General features: G+C 46.6%; 1 protein-coding gene across 1 annotated transcript in view; it reads right to left on the bottom strand.

Annotated features, from left to right (window-relative positions):
* The window catches only part of CSMD2 (CUB and Sushi multiple domains 2), a 655,429-nt gene that overhangs the window by 180,471 nt on the left and 451,975 nt on the right, over positions 1–22,983 (bottom strand). Inside the window, exons 23-25 of the mRNA XM_059070872.2 lie at positions 20,914–21,070; positions 18,669–18,860; positions 13,348–13,474 (exon numbers count right to left, since the gene is read on the bottom strand). Coding sequence (XP_058926855.1) covers positions 13,348–13,474; positions 18,669–18,860; positions 20,914–21,070 — 476 coding nt within the window. The remainder of the gene's footprint in view (positions 1–13,347; positions 13,475–18,668; positions 18,861–20,913; positions 21,071–22,983) is intronic.

Genomic DNA, 22,983 nt, shown 5'->3' with positions numbered 1-22,983 from the left:
GTGCCAGCTGGTATGGGGAAGACAGAAAGATTCTTGTTGTGTTAGTTTCCTAAGTGAAAGAATAAACCTGGGCTTCAGTCACTGAAGAAGCTGCAGTGACTGATGTTCTGGGAGGCTGGGCAGTGTACAGACGCAGCACTGAAGCTACTGCCCTGTGTTTCACTCTTCCTTGCTGAGTAACCTCGCACCACTTGTTTTCTCATTATCATCGCCCTGTAAATGAAGGCTCTGTGAGTGCCTCTTGTTCACCAGAACCTGCCCCGGAGGTGTCAGGCACTGTGAGGGGCAGAGGTGTCGTTATCCTTTTTGGAAGAAATGTTTTCCATGAAATAAAGCTCTGCCTCCCAGAGAGGCTATTTAACAAAATGGCTATGGGGTCAAAGACTTGGGTTCAAATACTCATTCTTTTTTTTTTTTCAAATACTCATTCTTGATAGATAATTGAGTGACCTGACAGAGCCTCAGTTTATTCCTCTGTAGAATGGCAGTAACATCATGTATCCAGCAGTGTTGCCAAGAGGATTATTGTAAATGAAATCACATATAAAGTACCTAGCACTGAGCCTGATACATCATATCAAATCAAAAGATGGTAAAATCACCTAAAACCAATTCCAGTTTAGTTCTATTTTTTTACAGTAAGTCCCCTACATATGCACCTTCAAGTTGTGAACTTTCAAAGATGTGAATGTGCATTTGCGTGTCCAATCAAGTTAGTTCATGTGTCTGGTGTACATTGTCACGTGCGTGCATCCTCTCCAAGTGGTTGTGCTTTTGTGTACTTCACTGTACGGTACTGTATAGAGTACAGTAGTACAGTACCATCTCCTACCTCCTCTCTCTCCTCCAGTCAGTAACTCTTCTTGCTGTTCACTCGATGCCAGCCCCTGTATGCCAGCTGTTGTACTGTACTACTGTACTTTTTAAGGTACTGTACTGCAAGATTAAAAATGCTTTCTTTATTTTTTGTGTTTGTTTTTTTATGTGTTATTTGTGTGAAAAGTACTATAAACCTACTATAGTACAGTACTCTATAGCCAATTGTGTTAGTTGGGTACCTAGGCTAACTTTGTTGGACTTACGAACAATGGGACTTAACGAATGTGCTCTGAGAACGGAACTTGTTTATATGTAGAAGACTTACTGTATTTGTTTTACTCCATTAAGAGAGATATGTTAAAGTCTCCCATGGCTGTCAATTTCTTCTTGTTTTTCTGACAGATTTTGCTTTAAGTTTTCTTGTTAGGTTATTTGGTGCCTAAAGATTCATGACTGTTGACACACTTGTGGACTAAGCATTTTATCATGTGAAATAATTCCCTCTGTCCCTTTTAATATGTATATATATTTTTTAACCTTGAATTTTACCTTTATTTAGAAAAGCAATATTGTGACCCCTGTTTTTATTTATGTATGTTCTCATGCTATTCCTTTGTCTCAACTTTTTAATATTTTATTGTTCTTCTGTTTAGCAGCGTTTTGTTTTTCTTTACCTAACTTGAGAATCTTTTTCTCGCAATATGGAAATTTAACTTGTGGGCACCAGCTCAAGGCTCCTTACAGCTCCCTCCCTGCCCACAGGGTGGTCAGTGAAAGCTCCACACGTAACAGTAGAGGCTTCCTTTTCCTGTGTGCCCTCATCTTGGGGCCTCCCTCTGCGATGCTCACATATCTTTCTTCCCACTCCTTTTGCAGACTCTTAGCTCAGCATTTTAGTCTTGCACTCTGCTCTCCCACTTGACCTTAGTTCTTGGCTGATCCTTCAATCCTCCCCCAGCCATCCTGAGCTCCTGCAACCCTGGCCTGCTCCAGGGACCACCTCTTCTCCTCTTATTTTCTTCTACCTCGCACTCTGGAGTGGCCAGACAACAGTGAATTTATACTCATTTCAGAACTGATACGTTTGTTCTTAAAGCAGCGATGATGTTATGTGTTCACAAACTCTTGTTTCTTCTTCCACCTAGGCACAACCTCCCTTATAATTAGGTGAGCTGGGAAATGTGTTCTGGTCAGTGGGATGGGGAGGAAGACCTGACTCTTAAAACAAGTTTTGTTCTACTCTCTGATGCCTTCTCTTTCCCTCCTCAGCTGGCCAAATTTGAGGACACACTGGAGGACTGTGAGGGTCTCACGTGAAAGGAGCCTAATATAGGGAGACTAACAGCAGCTTATCTGCATCAACCTGTTTTATGCTTTTTGTTTATTATGTTTTCTTGCTATTTCCTTTCTCTTTGTAACACGTCTTAGTTTTCACATTTCCTTCAGTGATTTGCAAAGTATACATTTTGTTTTTAATTCTACTTTAGGCATTTTTAAACATTTGCAAAAATATTCCTAAATGGGCATTTTCTCTAATTATCAATTTTAAGAAAAATAATAAGCACAGGGAGATCAGCTCAGTGCTTTGTGACCACCTAGATGGGTGGGATAGGGAGGGTGGGAGGGAGACGCAAGAGGGAAGAGATATGGGGATACATGTATATGTATATCTGATTCACTTTGTTATAAAGCAGAAACTAACACTAACATTGTAAAGCAATTATACTCCAATAAAGATGTTAAGAAAAAAAGAAAAAGAAAAAGAATATACCATTTCACTCTCCTTTATGTAAGACAGAAAAGCTAAAAAGATTTTACTTTCCCCTCTGCCTTCCACCAACTATCAAAACACTGACAATACAAGCAGGGACTATAGACTCAAATTAAATATTGTCTTTCATGGTCATCAATTCTTTGTATAGTTTTTCCCTAAACATCTCAGTAGGCTAAAAATTATGTCTATTTTAGTTTCCCGTGGCTGCTGTGACAAAGTACCACAAATGTGGTGACTTAAAACAACAGAAATTTATTCTTTTGAAGTTCTGGAGGCCGGAAGTCTGAAATCAGTATTGCTATGCGGAAATCAAGGTGTCAGCAGGGCTGCACTCCCTCCAGAGCCCCTAGGGGAGAATCTGTTCTTTGCCTTTTCCAGTTTCTGGTGACTGTTGGCATTCCTTGGCTTGAGGCCTCATCATTCCAATCTCTGTGTCTGTCTTCACATCACCTTTTCCTCTGTGTATATAAAATCTCCCTCTGCTTCCTTCTTATAAGGATATATATGATTGCATTTAGAGCCCATCCAGATAATCCATGATAATCTCATCTCAAAATCCTTGGTTTGACCACATCTGCAAAGATCCTTTTACCAAATGAGGTAATGTTTACAGGATCCAGGCTTTAGGACCTGATAACTTTGGGGGCCTGCTGCCCTGTCTTTGCAAGTTCTTCAACAAGCCCGGGCGGGCAATTTTCTGTGGCTCTTGTGCATGTTATATCCTGGCTGAATCAATGATTCTCCAAAGTCTTTGGTCTTTGATGTTACAGAGAAGAAACTTCAGGAGGGTTGGATTAGTTGTGATTGTTTATCGTAAATGGCTGTTTTATTTGCTGAGGGCTGATTGTGTGCTTACCTGTGTGTGTTTTGTCAAATGCTTGTAGGGATATTTTTGTTCTCCATGGAACTTTTTCATTTTTCATCAAGTTGTATCTTATTCATTTTGCCTGGAACTCAGTGAGTCCTTTCAATTCACCAAGGATAAGAAGAGTTTGCCATCGTGTGTTTTACTGTAACTTTTGTTAATTGTTCCATTTGTTAATTGTTCTTCTTCATTTTTGCAGCCTGGATTGGTGCTCTGTCTTCCACATTTGGCAACTTTTCTTTCATTACTTCCCCACCTTCACACCTTTTCTCTTCCGTCTCGGAGAGATTCTCCAGCTTGTCTCCTATTTCAATGTTTTTATTTCTCACAAGACAAATACTGTGATTGTGATTTTTATCCTGTATTTAGTTTCTTTTCATTCTTCACTTGTCTCTGTCACTGTGTTTCCAGCTCATAAGCTCTCTTCCTCCATTTCACCATCCATTTTCTGCTATTTCTCATCCCTATTTCTTATATTTAAATGAGAATATTATCTATATACCTATTTAAAATTTCCTCTGCCTACTATGGTAAAATCTTTTCAGGAAATTGTTTCTATTTCTTTAGGAAAATTGTCCTCTTTTTTTAGAAGTGGTATGTTTTAAGTAGCATCACAAGTTTTTCATTTAATTTAGTTTAATTTTTGTTTATTTGTTTACTTATTTTTTGAAAGGGAGAGATTTACTCTGGTCCAATGTGGCCAACCAACAAGGTTTGCATTTCTTTGGTTGAACTGTTTATTTTCTTCCTAAGAGATGTTGGAATTCATTTCTGGCATTGTAAACTGGCAGTCAAATTGATGTATTCTGGCCAATTCAACTATCCAGTGTAGCTCAGCTGGATTATTATTCTTGGATAATTTGAAGTAGTTTGTGTGTTTTTTTTTTTTTCTAGAGGTAACCTATGAAAAGCTAAAGTGCCAGAGAGCACCACTACTCTTAAAGCTACATTTATACCTACCAGGTTACCTACATCCTCTCCTTCAAACACTTTTGAGCTCCTTTTTGTTGGTTTGTTGAAACTGTAAATCTGACAAAGCCATACCCCATCGTGTTTGTGCTTATCTGTTCAGTTCCTTCAGGAGGTCAGTTCTTGTGGTATGAGTACAAGGACCTTCTCTGTTTAAGGTCTGACTTGCTGTCACTGCAAGAAAATAAACCTTCTGGAAGCTGCTAAACCTGCAGCCACAATTCCTGGCAAGAGCTATGAACAGAAGCTTTACTTCTGGTGCCTCCTCTGGGCCAGCTGCCTGCTTGCTGGGTAAAGGGAAGCCTCAGTGACCTCAGTGGGGAATTGCTGCCCTCTGATTGATATGAAACTGCAGCGGGGCCATCTGGGCTTCAGGCACAGCCAGATGCTTTGTCTAGTCCAGCATCCTCCCAGGAAGACAAGTTCCACTGGGCAGGGGTTCTGGTTAATCAAAACCATGGCCCCCTCTCTCAGCAATCCTACTTCATCTTAACCAACAGCCAAGAACAGAGTTCCCAGGTGGCCCTCGTGTTAATCATTAAGAAGCATCTCCATAGTTAAAAATCAACAAACTAGGACTATTAGCCAAACATGAACTTTATAACTAAATGGGCATTAGGAGCAGAAATCAGAGCTTCCAGGAACAATAAGTTCTCTATTCTCCAAGTGCCCCAGATCTCTTCATGGAAAGCCTACCAGCAAAGCACTGTGTCTTATCCCTTTCCCCCTTCCCTTCTTTATAGCCAGCCACATAGAGCTCTCAACCTCAACCTAATTTGTACTCAGTTCTTCTGCGTGTAACCAGGACCCCTCAAACAGTTATACTCAATTCCTCCTTGGTTTCGCAGTCAATTTATCTCTGCATTGCTGCCACTGAACTTCCTGAAGTGGAGATATCATCACGACATGCCAGATAATGAGCTCTTTCAGAAGCAGCTACCTACCCCTTCCTCTCTTTTACATGCCTGGAAGGTCTTTACCTCCACTCTGCATGGTGAACTACTACTGTTCAGTAAAGTGTAGCTAGAATAGCACTTCCTGTCTGTAACACCCTGCCCCTCAGCTGCCACCTAAAATTATGAACTGGCCTTACAAATGCTTTCTATTGTGTTTTGTACATACTTCTACTATAGCATTTATTTCGTTATATAAGAATCTAAGTAGGCACTCTAGGCAGGCTTATCTGTACTCCATTTCCAAACCTCTCATCTGTCTTTACTACTGAAACCGTAAAAGCAAAACAAAACTGATCTCTCACTTTCCCTCAGTCAGTCATGGCAAGTTCAGACTAATGGAATGTAGGAAGATGTCTGTGAGGATGGTGGTTCTTCCTCAATAAATATGTAAACCCTCACTAGAAGAAAGCTCTGCTCCCTTTCCTCTTCCCTCTTCTTTGAGACTGGAACACAGACACAATGCCTGGAGCTGCAGCAGCTGACTAGGTAACTATGAGGACGAAAGCCTAAGGATGGCAGAACAAGAAGAAAAGCAATGGCATCCTAAGTAGCTGCACCAGGTCTGGATGGGATCTTCAGATTCTTTTTCCAGGAGAAAAAGTGAACCCCCATCTGCTGAAGCCAGCTTTAGTCAGTTCTTCTATTTTCATTCCTAATGGATAAAATTTTTATCTGTAAGACTGAGACCTTCAAGGGAAAAGACTGTTTCTTATTTATATTTATACCCTCAGTGCCTGGCAGAATGCCTGGCACTAAGTGCTCCAAGTTTTTAAATGAACTGAATGTCGTTACTGTCTTCAAATTATTCCAGTGGCTGCTCGTTATCCTGAGAAATCTATGTAGAGTTCTCATCTTGGCATTCAGGGTCCCGCAGAGACCCGTCTCTACCCATGCAACCTTGTTCCCCCACATCCAGCCACATCAAGTGACTGCTTGTTCCTCCTTTGTGAACAGACCCTATACTTTCCCCTAGGTTCATGCTTTCACTCTCCTTCCCCTCATTTGGCATGCTTCCCCTCTACACCTCCAGGTAGAACTTGTCTTTCTCTTCCCCATTACTGAACTTGGCTTGCACTTACTGTCTTGGGGGGTACCTGTTTATTTGCCTATTTCCCACTAGAATATGAGCCCCTGGCAGACAAGGACTGGCCACGGTCTGATCTTTGTGTTTCCCACCACACAGCATCACACAGCCTCTGGCACAGAGAAGGTGTTCAATGTCCTGGTTTGTTAAATGGAACTAAACCAGGGTCAGAAGGGTAGACTGGGGCCAGACAGAATGGGCTTGAAATCGGTATCACTGGGTAATTGTGAGACATTCATTCTTTCTGGGCCTCAATGATCCCATCTATAAAATGGGGACAATAATAACTGATCTAGAACCTGGTATGCTGTAGAGACTGGATAAACACTGAGTAGAGGGGAGGCCCAAGAGCAAAAGGCTTTGCCTCCCCCTCTTCCCCAGTTGTCATCTGAGCTGGTCCACTGATTATCAAAAGGAAAACTCAGACCCAACATTGGAAACTGAGAAGAGGTCCCACCCGTGTGGGCTGAAACTTCCATGTTCTATGAACTGACAATGTAGTTAGGGGTGACATGAAGGGCGCAGTTCCCTGGTCTGTTCTCCTGCTGTTAGCTGCCAGGCCTGGACAGAGTTCATCAGTCAGCCTGTCACATTCTTGGTCCTCAGGGAGAAACACTTGCCAAATGCTGTAGGCTGCCCCCCACCCCACCCCCGCCGCCCACGTTCAAGGGCAGGGTCTCACAGCCAGCCCACCCTTGCTGTGCACACCCAGGAAGGGCCCACTTTCCTGCTTGGGCCCCACCCAGGGGTGAGCCTGAATGTGAATCCCTGCAGCCACCCACTGTCCCCCTGGGTACTCCTGGAAAGGGACTCTCTTTGCCCAGCTTGCTGGGGGTGAGGCAACCACGGATCCCTCCCGTTGCCTCCAATGCTTGGTTGAGGCTGAGCAGGGTGCTGGGAGGCATCTGCAAGCCTTCTGTCTGCGCCCCCGGGGACAGTCTCATGGACTGGCCTGTGGGCTGTCACACATCTCCTCCCAGCTGGCACACCCAAGGGAAAGACCTGCTTGACACCTGCCCCCACCAACAGCACGGCGCCCACCATCTGTGATCTAAGGGGTGACCTATCACCTGCTGTGCTCCGGGATGTCCATCTGGGTCCAATGAACAACCACCTACAGCTCGTGGAGGGGGTTCTCCACATTTGGGAATTACGTCCCAGGCACTGTTCTAAGTGTTCAGATATGTTAGCTCACTTCACCCTCACAGCAGCCTCAAGTGGTAGGTACTATTTTAATCACCGTGTAACAGAGAAGAGGACTGAGGCACAGGGTGCCTGCTTGAAGAGCTTCCCAAGCTACAGAGAGAATAAGAGTGGTAGGTAGTGTGGTGGCCGAGTCTGGCTCTCAGCTGCAACTCGATACTGAATGAATGGCAACTGGGAGGACAATTGGGACATAAAGACAGTCAGCTCTTCAAAGGAATCCAGCTGAATGATCAGCCCAAATGGCCCAACTGCAGGACGCAGTCGATGTGGGGGAAAAACAGGAGCTATTGTAAAACAAAACATAAATACTGTCCTCAGAGAGATGCAAGATGGTAATGCATTGATAAAAACAAAAGTAAGCTGTCCAGAGCAATCTGAAAACAAAAAAGTGCAGTTTTCTTGAAATAAAAACGAAAACCAAAACAAGATTTCCAAAATAAAGAGGGAGGAATAACAGAATAAATACTGTTGAAAACAGAATGAATGAAAACACAAGACCACCGGCTGAATGCAAATGGAATATAGATCTTTCAAATCACCAGAGGAGAAACAGAGCAAATTAAATCAAATCAACTAAAAACAGGAAGAGTTAAAACTTTTAAAAAAGCAATAAAAAGCATAATATATTTTGTTTGAAAGAAAGCGTAATACATTGGATGTAAAAACAAATGTATAAATCCCCGAACTCTTTTCCCTTTCTTCAAATATACATAGAACATAAGTAAGAAAAAATTCAAAAAGTAACAAGGGCACAATGCAGTAAAAGTGGAACTGATTTAAAAATCATACAAAATATATAACTTCGTAATGTTTAAGACATTCTTAAATACTCAGGTTGAAAAGAAATCTAACGTAAAATTATAGACTAGAAATAAACCCAGCTGAACAGTCTATATGAGAAAAAATAAACTCCCCCATAGAAAAATATACAAAGAGCTTGAAGCAGCAAAGGCAATTAAATACCATCTTGCCCATCAAACTGGCTAACACTGCCAGGATTGACAGCATAAAGTGAGGCTGGGTAGGGAAGCAGGCTTTTGGTAGATGTGTAAATTGCTGCAATAGCTAGAGGGAAATTGGAGGTCATGTATCAAAATTTGCCTTTTAAGAACATATCCTAAGGAACTAATTGGACAACTGTTCAAAGATTCATGTGTAAGGATGTTTACTGGGGCGAAAAACTGAAAATATTCACTTTATCAATAGGAAAGTAGTTAAATAAATTATGGTCGTACAGACAACAGAATTCCCTGTAACCACCCACCAGGATGAGGCTGATCTATATAGACTGAGAGGATAAGATGATGACATATGAGTAAAGGGTAAAACAAAAAGCAAGTTACTGAGCCAGTCAAAGAGGTGATCTTGTTCTAGCAAGCATGCTTACTGCATTTGCTTTCTGTATACGCTGGCATACAAAATACCTAAAAGAGGAAGTTGAACAAATAGATATCAATGGCTATCTTATGAAGGGTGTGCAGAGGAGAACAGAGTAAGACGATGGGAACTTTTGATTTCTACTTTATAAACTTCTCTATGGTTTATACTTTGAATTTTAAAAAAATGAGTATCTCTTTTCTATAAAGAAAAATTCCATAAAGAAATTCTCACTTAAAAAATAATAACTCTTACTCTGAATAAGGGCACAAACACAAAACGGGCTTTTTTGTGTTTGTCTGAATTCTATCTGATTACAAATTCCCTTAACTTTGTGGCTGGTGATTCGAGGGAGGGGTGGCGGGGTATGGGGGGCGGTGAGGGAGAGGGACGGAACACGCTAGAGCACAGATGTGCAGGTGGGCACTGCAGACGCTGGCTGGCACGGCAGCCTGGGGTGGAGGGATCGCAGGAGGAAGGCGAAAGTGTCCCATCACTCCATCCCCATCTTTTGGTCACTCTCCGTGCAGCCTCTGCTCATGTGGCATCAGCTCCTTTGAGGTTGTGTGGCTCCAAGAAGCCTTCCCAATCGAGGGCTGAGGTTACTTTCATCCTCTCCCCGCCATTCCCCACCTCGGGGTCCTCACACACACCCCCAGCAGGCCCCCTCTATAGTTCTTTCTATCTCTGGAGAGAATATTTCCTCTATTTGTCTCGATCCTCTCTTCCTGAGGGCTAGGAAGGGATGCTCTGCTCTCCCCTCCAGCCCACCCCACCCCACACCCATCATTCCTGTAAGTGATAACAGTCCTCACGTCTGTCCAGAAAGGCCATCACTGAATTCTTGTGCTCTCCCTGTCAGCCGCTCTGAGATCTCCCGGCTCTCCTCCCACCCCTCTCCTAAACCTGAATTCCCAGGGACTGATGTCGCATGTCATAGGTGTGCTAAGGTTACTACGCCATGGAGGAGATGCACGCCCAAGTACTTAGGCAAGAAGTATCAGGATGTCTACGGTTACCTTTGTGTGATCCAGCCAAAAAAAAAGAGACAGAGGGAAAAAAAAGAAAGAGGGCAAATATTCACAGTAGTTGAGTCTAGGTGGTAGGTAAGCAGGTGCTCGGCATACTGTTTGACTTTTCTATTTTACATATTGCATGTTGCACAACAAAAAATAGGGAAACAGAAGAAATCTCAGTTTCCACATTTCTTGAGGTGAATGAGACCGGCTGGTGTGACTCCTTAAATGTCTCCTGAACTCGTCCCTTCTTCTCCATCCCATCGCCACTGGCAGGGTTCAGGTCTCCTCATCCCAATGACGCTCTGGAGACAGCCTCCTCCTCACTGGGGTGCCAGACCCCATCTGTCCCCTTCTCCACAAGGCAGCCAGGACAGGGCCAAACTCAGCATCTTGGCCGCCACGGTCCTCTGCGCTCTGGCTGCACGCAGCCCGCTCCACCAGTTTCATCCCTCACCATGGCCCACCCCTCCACCAAATCTCAGGTGATGCTCGAGCCATGGAGACCAGCTCCTTGAGCCCACACACCCTGCCTCACCCCTTCTGCCTAGTAGGCCCTTCTGTCTTGCCAACCTCCTTCCTTGGCTACCCGGCAACTCCTCTCCACCCTACACGGCTTACTCTGGTGTTTTCATTTCCAGGAGAGCCTCTCCGGTCTCCTGTCCTGTTGCTTAGTCCCCCGCGCCCTCCTTCCACCACCTCGCTCTGTGTACGCGCACATCTCCTCTTTGCCAACAGCGGCCGTGGTCTTATTCATCTGGGCAACGTCAGTGTCTCCCACAGGCACTGTCACGTATTCCGCAGACAGCTGTTACATGGAGGAACGAATGAATGAATGAGTGACGTGCAAGGTGGGAATGTGGGAAAACCTCCTGATTTGCCTCTGGAGACACCTGTGATGAATTCATTGTTCATTTACTATTTACTGAGGGACCTTCATGGATCTGCTAGTCATAAAACTACCTTTCTATCTGGGTCCTGCTTGCTTCATTCATTCACTCATTCAACTCTTGACACTTGTTAAGCCTCTGCCACTGTGCTGAGAGCCAGGAGACTTGTGAAGATGAACTGGGCAGAGAGCATGGCTCTGGCTGGGGAGGTAAAGCTGGAGGGTAATGAGAGAAGAGTGGTCAGCGTCATAAGGGAAACACAGGCCATGGGTAATGGGAACGCAGAAGCGGAGGAAGGACACCTGGGAGTCTCCTGAGAGTGGACTGGGGGGAGACTTCCTGGGTGAGCTGACATGTGCACTTGACTTTGAGGGAGCGAGAGCTGTAGACATAAGCCTTTGGAGGGAGGGGGGCATTCCGGGGAGGGCCGAGTGGAAACCAAGGCACCGAGCACGGCCATGAGTACATGTACAGAGGCCATTAGCGATTCAGCTTTGTCACTGAAGAGTAGTGGTGGGAAAAAAGGTTGGGAGGTGGGTTGAAGTCCTGACAGCCTTGAAAACCAGGATAAGATGTTCAGCTCCTGTGAGCATATGGGTGCCACGCAAGGGTTCTAGTTAGAGTGCGAGTTGATCAGGCACGATTCCAGAAAGTGATCCCAGCAGCAGCGTGGGATGAAGTTTTGTATTTAACACAAAACCCCCAGGAGCTCTGCTGACCTCATTTTGCACAGGGCTGAGCTCAAAAACTTGCACGTGGCAAACACTTCAGACATTTCTTTAATTGGACTGGGTCTAAGACCACGTGTACATCAGCGAACGTGCAAACAGCTGTATCTCTGGCAGCCACACAGCCGTTCAGCCAGCTGCCCTTCACGGAGACCTCGCCAGGGCAGGGAACCTCTCCTAGCCACAACTTCTGCCTCTTGTCTTGACTCCCCACTATTCCAAAGTCTCAACCGTTCATCCCTGGATGACTGCGACAGACTTCTGACTGGTTTTCTTCCCGTGAGCTCTCTCCACTGTAAATAACCCTGCTTAGGAAACTTCCACCTCCCTCTTGTTTACTGGCATTTAGAATCCTCTGTAGGCTGCACCCTATAACCCGCTCTGTCTCCCATTCCTTTCCACATGCATTCCCCACTCCAGCCAGACCATTCCCGCTCCAACTGCCTGGTTCAATTCTCTTTCCACACCTCATCCATCCTGCCACGCCAACCTCCTCTCTTCCTCACGGCTTCTCTGAACCCAGTTTGCCAGCAGCATTATCTGGTGCGAAGATGCAGAAAGACCTGGATCCACGCCCCAGCTTTCTGATTCACTGTGTAAGCTTAGACACACTATGCATTCTCCTGGAATCTCAGTTCTCTCACCTATAAAATGCGAGTAATAAGAATGTCTATTTATTTTTAGGGCTTACTATTCGTATTGCCAGGGCTACCGTGAAGAGTTAATAAGACATTACGTGTGCCAGGCCCTGTGCTCAATAAATGGTAAAGCTCCTTTCTTCTCTGACTCTTTGGAACTCCAAAAAGTAATTGCTGTTAGTCAGGCACGTACATGGAGGTACTCGGGCCTCTCACTGTTGTGGCCTCTCCCGCTGCAGAGCACAGGCTCCGGACGCGCAGGCTCAGCGGCCACGGCTCACGGGCCCAGCCGCTCCGCGGCACGTGGGATCTTCCCAGACCGGGACACGAACCCGTGTCCGCTGCATCGGCAGGCGGACTCTCAACCACTGCGCCACCAGGGAAGCCCAGAAGTTACATTTTGAGGGAATACGTACACAGTACCTGACAGTATGCTGGGCTTTTCTGACTCTTCCTCCCACAACTCTAAATCACAAGCATTTTTGTTCTCATTTTACAGATGTAGAAACTCAGATTGAGAAAGGGAAGCAATCTGGGGTCATACAGTTCTAAACTGACCGTTACTACCATCAGAGAAATAACCACCGAACCATGAATAAATATTCACTATGTTTCAAGCACTGTGCTGAGTACATTACCTGCAGTGTCTCAGTTAGATGCTTTATCCCGAGAAGCCAATATTATAACCCATACGCCACAGAAGGAGAGGAGAAGAAACTTACCCAAAGTCCTACAAATGGCAAATGGCTGGGCTGGGATTCACGCCTATGCCCTCAGCTACCGTGCGGACACTGTACTGCCTAGGCCAGTGAATTGTCTGAACTTGGATTGCAGCCCTGTGATGCCGAGGCTGGCCTCTTCAGGTTTTCCGTGGGCCCCGGCCTGAGCCTGGGGTCATAACCACCACTGCTGCTGACCAGGGCCTCCAGGTGAGGTGGGCAGGAGCAGCCACTGGCTGGTGGACTGGCGATGACTCACTCCCCTGAACAGCTGGCAGTGGTTCCTCTGCTGGCCCTGGCACTTACCCGATGGTGCAGCTGGCATTGGCCTCGATGGTCCAGATGCAGTTGAGGTTGTGTTCATAGGGAGCTGGATACCCGGGTGACAGCACCTGCCCTGACACCTCTCCTTTCACCGTCCCGCCACACTCGGCTGAAAGAAATCCCAGAAGAGTGAGCTTCAGGGGGTGACCTGTGCTCACAGCACCCACCCATTGGCTCCTCTGGTCTGTGTGCCAGGGTCCCTCTCGTTCATTCCAGGTGGCTGAGCGCAGCATAGAGAAAGGCCCTTGGACGAGACTTGTATCCAGGATCTACAAAAGCCCCTACAACTCAACAATGAAAAGACAGAGTTCAGTTAAAAAATTGGCAGAGCCTTTGAATAGACATTTCTGCAAAGAAAGTATACAGATGGCCAATAAGCGCAGGAAAAGATGTGTAACATCATTAGTCATTAGGGAAATGTAAATCAAAACCACAATGAGATCCCACTTCACAACCTCTAGGATGGTTATAATCAAAAAGACAGACTAACTAATGTGTAGGTGAGGATGCAGAGAAACTGGAACCCATTGCTGGTGGGAGTGCAAAATGGTGCAGCTGCTTTGGAAAATGGTTTCCTATATAGGTCCTCAAAACGTTGCCCTATGACCCCAGCAATTTTGCTCTTGGATATATACTCAAGAATACGAAAACGTATGTTCAGATGAAAGCTTGTACACGAATGACCATTGCAGCATTATTCAAGATATCCAAAAAAAGGGAAATGACCCAAATGTCCATCAGCTGTTGAACAGATGAACAAATGTGGTATACCCACACAATGGAATATTACTTGATCATAAAAAAGAATGGGGTACCGACACATGATACAACGTGGACGAACATAATATTGAAAACATTAGGCTGTGTTAGAGAAGCCAGGCGCAAAAAGCCACATACTGTGTGTTTCTATTTATATAAAATATCCAGAACAGACAAATCTACAAAGCCAGAAAGTACATTTGCAGTTGCCAAGGCCTGAAGTGGAGTGCCAGGGGGAGGGACTGCTAATGGGTATAGGGTTCCTTCTGGGGAGACAAGATGTTCAAAAATTCGATTGTGGTGATGGTTGTACAACCCTGTGAATACACTAAAAAGCACTGAGTGGTCCACTTTAAACGGGCCAACTGTATGGTATGTGAAGTCTATCTCATTAAAGCTATTAAAAAAAAGGTCCCTGGGGGTAGAGGGCTGCTGGCCCACTCTGGGACCAGACTCTTTGAGGTCTCCTGAGAATGTGCAGACACCTGAACCTGGTCACTGACAGGAACTGGGCCTGTGTCACGTGCCAGGGGCACAAGGCATGGCGTCCTTCCTCCGGAGACCTGGAGGAAGAGGCGGCCACAGTGTGCGCCCTGACGCACGCACGTTCACGGCAAGCGGCAGCACAGAGGAGGAGGTGATCAGTTTTTTCCGGCTCAGGGCAGGGGGAGGCGGGAGGGTGGGTGGGAGACGTAGGCTGGGGAGGCCGACAGGGAAGAGTGTTGCGAACTTCCTGGGGGTGAGAGACAGCATGGCGGCTTGGGGGACGGGGTATGAGATGGGGCCTGGAGGGAGGCAGGGCTGGAAAGCTGGGCGAGCATCGTTCATCGAAGGGCACTGCACAGAACCACAGTGCTTATGCACGAGAGTAAACTGATCACTGCACACATTAGTGCCCTTTACACACTAGAGAGAATGCTCCTGTAGCAGTGTGAAGGGGCGCAGAGGGGTGGACCTAGAGGCAGGGCACCAGTGAAGAGGTCCATCTCCTCATCAGAGCAGCCCTCCAGGTCAGAAGCTGGTGATCCTGCTGGCCTTCTTCCTCCCCTTGTCTAATCTGCCTCTGAGCCCCAGGGCCTGAACCTCGGGGACGCTTTTCACATCTGCCCCCACTCCGCCCCCGTTGTTAGAGTCGTGGCTCAGGCCCTTACCATCTCTAGGGTGGCAGAGTTGCGTCCGCCTCCGCAGTGCCACCAGAAGGATCTTTCTAAAGTACACACTGGCCACATCACTGCTTGCTTTCCTCCTTCCCAGAGTGAAGTCCAAGCTCCTCAGGAGAGCCCATCAAGTTCCCCAGAGAGGCTCCCTGTGGCCTTTTCTGGCCCCGTCCTGGCACCCCTTGGTCCAGCCAAGTGTGATAAACTCCACAAGCCCAGACCCACTGGGCCTCTTCAGGCCTCTCCTTGGACTGACAAGTCGGCCAACATCTCCCCCATGAAACCTTTTGTGACACCCTCCCCTCCTCACATCGAGTTGACACTATCCTCTTTTGTGTCTCCATTATAACATGGACCGGTTTGTATCATAGACGTGTAACGGGTTATGAAAATCTATCTCCTTCACTCCTCAGCAGCAGGAACCTTGTCTTATATTTGTACATCAAGTGCCTAGCATGGTGTTTGGCACACCACAGATGCTTTAACTAGTGTTTATTTTTTATTTTTTATTTATTTTTTCTTGTGGTACGCGGGCCTCTCACTGTTGTGGCCTCTCCCATTGCGGAGCGCAGGCTCCGGACGCACAGGCCCAGCGGCCATGGCCCACGGGCCCAGCCGCTCCGCGGCACGTGGGATCCTCCCGGACCGGGGCACGAACCCACGCCCCCTGCATCGGCAGGCGGACTCCCAACCACTGCGCCATCAGGGAAGCCCCTTAACTAGTGTTTATTGAATGAATAGGTGGGTGGATGATCAAATGAACGAGCGAAGCTTACTGCTTCCCAGGCGAATTACTATGAAGGGTCTGAATCAAGGGAGCATGAGAGAAAATGAAGAGATTTGTTGCAAAGCTTTGTAGGAAAGATCTGATTAAGCAAGATCTTAGAAGTAGGAGATGAGGGGATCAAAGTCACACGTGGGAGGCTGACCTTCATCTTTTGCTACAAAGGACCCATCAAGCGTCTCTTGGGCCCCATGGCTTGACCCGGGCCCACTAAGGCAGGGCGGGGGAGGGGCCCTCTGCAGAAAGCCTGTGCACAGACCGGGCCCTTTCTTCCTGCGGAACTCCCCCCCGTGTTGATGTTGGGGTGGGAGATGCCAAACCTGAATGAGAGATGTCGGGTTGGATGGGCCGGCGGCAGGGAGCAGGGTGTGGGTGAGAGGATGAGTTGTAAGCTGTGGGGAGGAAGATTTTCCGGCTCCACAAATAGCAGAGGCAGCTAGAAACGGGGCAGGACATTATCCCTGCCCTGGGCTGGAGCTTCCTTCCGTATTCCTGATGGAACATCCCCTCCTGCTTCCCAGAGGCGAGTGTTTGGAGGCAGGGGCACCAGGAGCACTTCCTCGGGGACACGACTGCTCTTTCCTCGGGGCTCACTTTATCTGGGGACGGACAGGGGGGCAGGAGGAGCCAGGTGGCTGGCATGCAGCAGATTTACCAACAAGACCCTGAGACTCTGGTCTTTCTGGTCTTCTCCCTTATCTCCATCCTACAGCCCTGGGCTGCTTCGTTTGGGCTGTAGCATCCACTCATCCACAAAGAAAACAGCTGGATGTTTCAGCTGTAGTAGTCATTTCTGGTAGACCACGATCAAGTCGGTCACAACGTGACATGTGTAAAACTACACACACATAATCCCAAATACACAGCCTCCTCCCCTGCGTAGGGCCTGAGGGAGTCTCGGTGGGGAAGTCCTCTGAGGTTCAAAGTATAAGTGCTCTCACTAGCACTGCTTGAGTGGATTCTCTAAGTTTGCATCAACTGGCAGATTCGATAGAAGAACCTTACGGTGGAGTTTTTTTGCAAAGCAGATAATTGTCTTGCAGTGTGAATCATCACCTCCTTCACATTTCGTCTGCTTTGGCTTGCCTATGGCATCATACTGTTGTCTGTTTATGCCTGTGTCTCCCTCACGGGCCTGGGATCTGCTTTTCCCTGTATTCCCAGTGCCTGGCAGAGGGCCTGGCACATGAATGAAACAAGGGGATAAAAACAGGGAAGCAGGGAGAAAGGGACGGGGCATGCCTGCGGATGAGGTCGACTTGAGCAGACAGAGGAAGATTCTAGAGTCCACTATCCTGATCTATCCACAGTCAGGTTTGAAATCCTCACCTTTAGACCCTCTGTTGGGTAACAATGTCGAAGCTCCTGTTAACATGTAGTCGCCTGGGGGAAAAAATATCGCCCTGACCTCCCCTCCTGTGGGTGATATTTACCCATCCTTTCAAGTCTCAATTGAAATATCACCTCCTAGGCACAACTTTCTCACATTCCCTCAACACTTTGGCACTTACTCTTTTTACAGTGCTTATCTTGTATTATAATGACCTGTTTATGTGTCTCTTCTCCTTGCCAAGGTATGGACTCCCCAAGGGCAGGAAGAATGCTTTATTCTTTCCTTTTTTATTTCTCTGCCTCTGCACATACCCAAACACGCACCTGCGAGGATTCTGGCAGGTGGCGCTTAGTAGGCACTTAAACGTTCTCCCAGTGGATGTTCTGTCCTTATAAGATTAACCAGAGCTGCACAGCCACGCTGAGGTTGTGAGCCATGGGGCAGGAGATGGAGAGAGGGAAAGGTCTGGTGTTCGGGGCTGGGGATACAGGACAAGGCAGCGTGGTGGAATCCTGGTCAGCAGGGAGGGTCACACGTGCAGTGAGGCGGGGGGGTGAGAGGTGGAAAGGCCACACAGACAGAAGGACGGGTGTTGCCAATCTCCCACTTCTGCCTTGGACCAGGATTCTCTTGTCCTGTGACACATGGATGAAGCTTCCAGAGAGCCTGTGCTGACATTCTGGAAGCACCACAGGCTTAAGAAGGTGCTGGTTCATTATCTTATTCTTTCCTGAGTGTGAGGTAGATGCTAGCTCATGATCGGACTCTTTCTCAAGAACAAGATAGATGTTAGTTCATGACCTGACTCTTTCTTTCAACATTCCGGAAAAGCGAGCAGGAGCCCCATTTTGCCTATGGGGAAACTGAGGCCAGAGTGAGCTGGAGACTCATCTGAGACTTGGTGTTGCAGGAACCCCTGGAACCAGGCAAAAAGTCCACCTCTTCCTTCTCACTGACCCTCCCACCTCTCTGCCAGGAGAGGATTACGATTCTGAGGGCATGACCTGGCTCTGGTACTGCTCGCTAAATGTATGGCAGTGGCAAGCCACCTCCTGGCCTCGCTGCCGTGCGGGTGTAATAAGGTGTCAGAGTGAGGACATGGGGAAGTGTGGGCAGGGCCAGCCATGACTCCGGTGAACAGGACGGTTCAGATGGCCCCAAGGCCCTGGAGTGTGAGGGCCAACGGGAGAGCCTTAATGAGACCAGAGCTGGGAACTCGGGATTAGGGGACACCTGAGGGGGGTCACCTGAAGAGCAAGAGGCCTCCTACCGACACAAGTGGGGAGCGGCCGGTCCCAGGTCCTGCGTTCCCCGCTCAGACACAGCAGCTCCTCGCTGCCCCGCAGGCTGTAGCCAGGGTCACAGCCGAAGGACACAGAGCTCCCTGCGAAATGGCCTCCATCGCGAACCTTGTAGCCAAACTGGGGGGTTCCTGGGTCTTCACATTTGATGAGTTCAAAACCTGGGGACGAGAGAAGAGATAAGGGCGATCAAGACAAGTCATGGCACAAACCACACCCCACCCTCCCAGCGCCCCCCTACCCCCCACCAAGAGCGCACATCCTTAAGGAAGCCACCCGGCACATGCCCCTGGGCCCTGATGGAGGAGCCCCTCGGGGTGTCACGTGGCTGTGCTCAGGTGAGGGTCTGTTATGGAGTGTTCGTTCTCCCTGTTGCTATATGTAAATGACTTTAGTTATTTCTCCCAGGACAGCTTTTAATAGTTTTCAGGTATAGGGTCGGGATTTCCTTTTTTTTTTTTTTTTTTTTTGCGGTACGCGGGCCTCTCACTGTTGTGGCCTCTCCCGTTGCGGAGCACAGGCTCCGGACGCACAGGCTCAGCAGCCGTGGCTCACGGGCCCAGCCGCTCCGCAGCATGTGGGATCTTCCCGGACCGGGGCACGAACCCGCGTCCCCTGCATCGGCAGGCGGATTCTCAACCACTGCGCCACCAGGGAAGCCCGGGGATTTCCTTTTTTTTTTTTGTTGGTTTGACCCCATAGCATTTTGGTAGCAGGAGCTGCTCTTCCCATTTTGTTAGCTGAGACAGTCTGATGGGAGAGTGTAATGTGGAAAAGTCACTTTAAATGTATGCTTCAAAGGTCAATTTTGTCCTGCTTAAATACAGTCTATTGAACTAGCCTGGAGAAGGAGACCTCTGTGAGCTTACACAGAGCTCCTAGGGCACGGTGGCCACCTGTGTTAGCTCTCACTTGTTATTCACAGGAGTGTGGCCGGGAGGGGCAACTGTGCATTGCACAGCTGAGAATATTGACTCGGGAAGGTCACACAAATGGTTCCAAAGTCACACAGTCTCAGATGATAGAAACGGAATTTGAATATGACTCTATTTAATCCCCTTCCACTGATGTACCTGCTATAACAGGCACAGACCCTACACACCCAGGCAAGAGGAATCTTGAGTGGACTCATTGGTTTTTTAAATTTTAACAGCTTTATTGAGACATAACTTACATACTAAACACTCCCCCAACTAAAGCATATAATTCAGTGTCTTTTAGTTTATTCACAGAGTTGTGCAACGAACATTGCAATCGACTTTAGGACATTTTCATCACCTCAAAGAGAAGGTGATTTTCCCTCAACTCCCGCATCCCCAGGCAACTAACAATTTTCCTTCTGTCTCTATGGATTTGCCTATTCTGGACAGTTCATATAAATGGTTCATGCAATACATGTGTCTACATGTACTGTGACAGGCTTCTTTCGCTTCGCATCGTGTCCAAGGGTCACCCACATTGTAGCATGGATCAGAACTGGATCCTTTTCTATGGCCAAGTAATATCCCATGTATGTATATGTATGGAGGGACATATCCCACTTTACTTATCCATTTATCAGTTGATGGATATTCATTGGCTTTTAAAATAGTCTACAAAAGCACATTTCTTTGTAGCTACTGGGCAAGTAGAAGCTCAAATAAATGAATAAAATAGCTGTAAAGCCGAAGTATGGAGATGTCATCCCAAATACTCCGGGGCTGTGTACGAACCTCGGTGCTTTCTGTTTTTGAAATCTCAGGAGTAAAGGAGAAAGTTAAAATCAAGAAAAAAGGGAAAGAATCAAGCCTCGACTCTTTAGGAAGTAGTAAAAAAGAACATAATTATACATTAGTGCCTGCATTTTTTACATCTGACTGTAGCTGAACATTAGTTTATAAATGTCACCATTAGGAAAGGCTATCTTTGGTTGCTTTAATTCAAAGGCTCAGCGCTTATTATTTTTTAGTGAGTAAAAGGTGATTAGTGAGTCAAAGGTGTGCTGTGACTCTCAGCTAAGTTACTCACAGGTGTAACCATGGAGCTGTACGCCAAGTGGCAGCTTATCCAAATCACGGGCACAATGTCTTAGGAGAAACAGTCAGCTAAGCACACACCAGTTAGAGAAAATCAAACCCACTAACTGATGGGTGATGTCCAAGAGCCCAGCCTCCCTGTATGTGGTACCGGGAAAAGCCCGATTTCATTGTCCACTCAGATGAGAAAAAGACTTACTGGAAAACTGCAGCTCAAAGCCCTTGCTGGTATTCTCAGCATCAGAGATGAAATCAAGCCACAGACTGCTGGACGTGCTGTTCAATGTCACCCCCAGCATCTCAGAGCGGCTGAACACCCCCAGCAAACGGGCGGAGTTGTTGTTGCCATCGTAGACCTGGACACGGGAGAGACCCCAACCCCACAACATCAGCATGGCCTTATCTTGAACAAGGGCTTCCCACCCAACAGCCCACATTCCCTCCCAGAGTTTAGCACTGATAACAACCGTTAGAGGGACAGTCAGTCGTCAGATGCAAGGAAGACGGCACAGTGGAGTTGCCACCGGGCGAGTTATCAGCCCCACTTAGCCTACTTTGTACCAGTTCTGTGCCCAGCCCATCTCGGTGTGAATTATAGCTCTAGGAACTGGTTGCTGTTCTAACCTTTCCAGAGGAGATCTGGGCTTAGTTCCCCAACCCCCAGATGGCACCAGCTTACTCTTCAGCAGCTTGGGGAGACCAGGTTGGGGCTGCCTGAGTGCCCAAACCATCTGTTTCTGCAGACAGGCAGGCTGCAAGCATTCGACTTTTCTGCATTGCTAAACACTCCATCCTGCCCTTCCAGGAGATGAGACAATCGTCCTCCTCCCTAACCCCACCCCACTGTGGCAGTGGCCTCAGTCTCACACTCTGCTGGACATGACCCCTAGGATCCAGCAGAATGGAGTTAAAATGTCCAGTGTGTCAGGTGTCATGGTATCTTCCCCTTCCCCAAGCTCAGTCTCTGCCCCTTCCCTCCTAAAATGAGGGCTCCAGCGAGGGCCTACAGGCTTGCCAGGGGTGGAATCATGCAGGCATCTGGCTTCCCTGACTCCCATCTGTCCCCTGAACTACTGAGCACCAGCAAAGACAAGAAGCATCAGAATAATGAACTAGCTCCCCAGGTTCTGAGGTTGCTGCTTCTTTCCAGATAATTGTGCAAATAACAACAGAATTTGTGATTGAGTGAAGGACTCCCCTGTTGCTTTGGTAAATATCAAAGATGGGATCTATGGGTGGGTGATAAATATTTGTGCATGGCACAGGATGTGGTGCCAGCTGCCAGCAAATTGGAACAATATTTCCATTCTACTATTTATGAAGCAAAGCCTTCTAAAAGAAGTCATCCTTCAAGCTAATAACAGTGCTGTATATTAAAGATTTGTTTAGGCCCCTGGGAGCTTCAAAAGTCTGTTTCCAGATCCTATGTGCAATTGTTTTATATCACTGACAGACTGGGAGAATTCCAGAGTGCCAGCAGACATAGACATGACACCAGTTCAAAGAGTTCAGCCCACCGCTACATCCAGATTGTTATAAAAATAGTTTTACCCATTAAAACAGATATTTTCTAATTAACTGATCAAGGCATTAATCATCAACACTTGCTAACATCACAATAAGAGAGACAACCAGACATCATGTGCTTGTTAATGGAAGACACACCAATACCTACGGTGTCATTTTGCAAGAAAAACGTCAAACCTGAATCAGATCAAGCCACTGGATCCAATTTCCAACTTACAGGAAATATGGAGGACAGAGGAACATACAAAATGAATACGTTACAAATAAACAAGTTACAAATAAATTACAAGGGAGTAAAAAAGAAGAGATGGAGGTAAAACCTAAAGACTAAAAAAATACTTGAGGCAACTAATCCAATATGTACAAGTTAGTTGGATCCTGATTCAAATAAACTGTAAATTTAAAAAATATTACATTTATGAGATAATTGGAAATTTGAACACTCAATGGATATATTATGGTATTAAGAAATTGTTGTTAATTAATAAAAGTATAATGGAAATAGGATTTTTTCCTTAATTTCAAAGCATAATTCATCTTAATTCATTAAGGGTATTTTTGTTCTTAATATGTCATTATGATAAAATATTCATTGCAGGAAACTTATAACACAGAAAAGCACGAAGAAACTGAAAGCAACTTTCAGCACTCATAACATTTTGGTGACTATATTTCTAGGCTTCGTTCTATGCATATCTTTCCTTATATAGTTTTTAAATTTACTTTTTTACAAAAGCAAGAT

The sequence above is a fragment of the Kogia breviceps genome, chromosome 1, assembly GCF_026419965.1.
Source record: "Kogia breviceps isolate mKogBre1 chromosome 1, mKogBre1 haplotype 1, whole genome shotgun sequence".
Classification (NCBI taxonomy): Eukaryota; Metazoa; Chordata; class Mammalia; order Artiodactyla; family Physeteridae; genus Kogia; species Kogia breviceps.
Note: the sequence above shows the minus strand (reverse complement) of the source record. Positions and strands in the feature narration are given on the sequence as shown.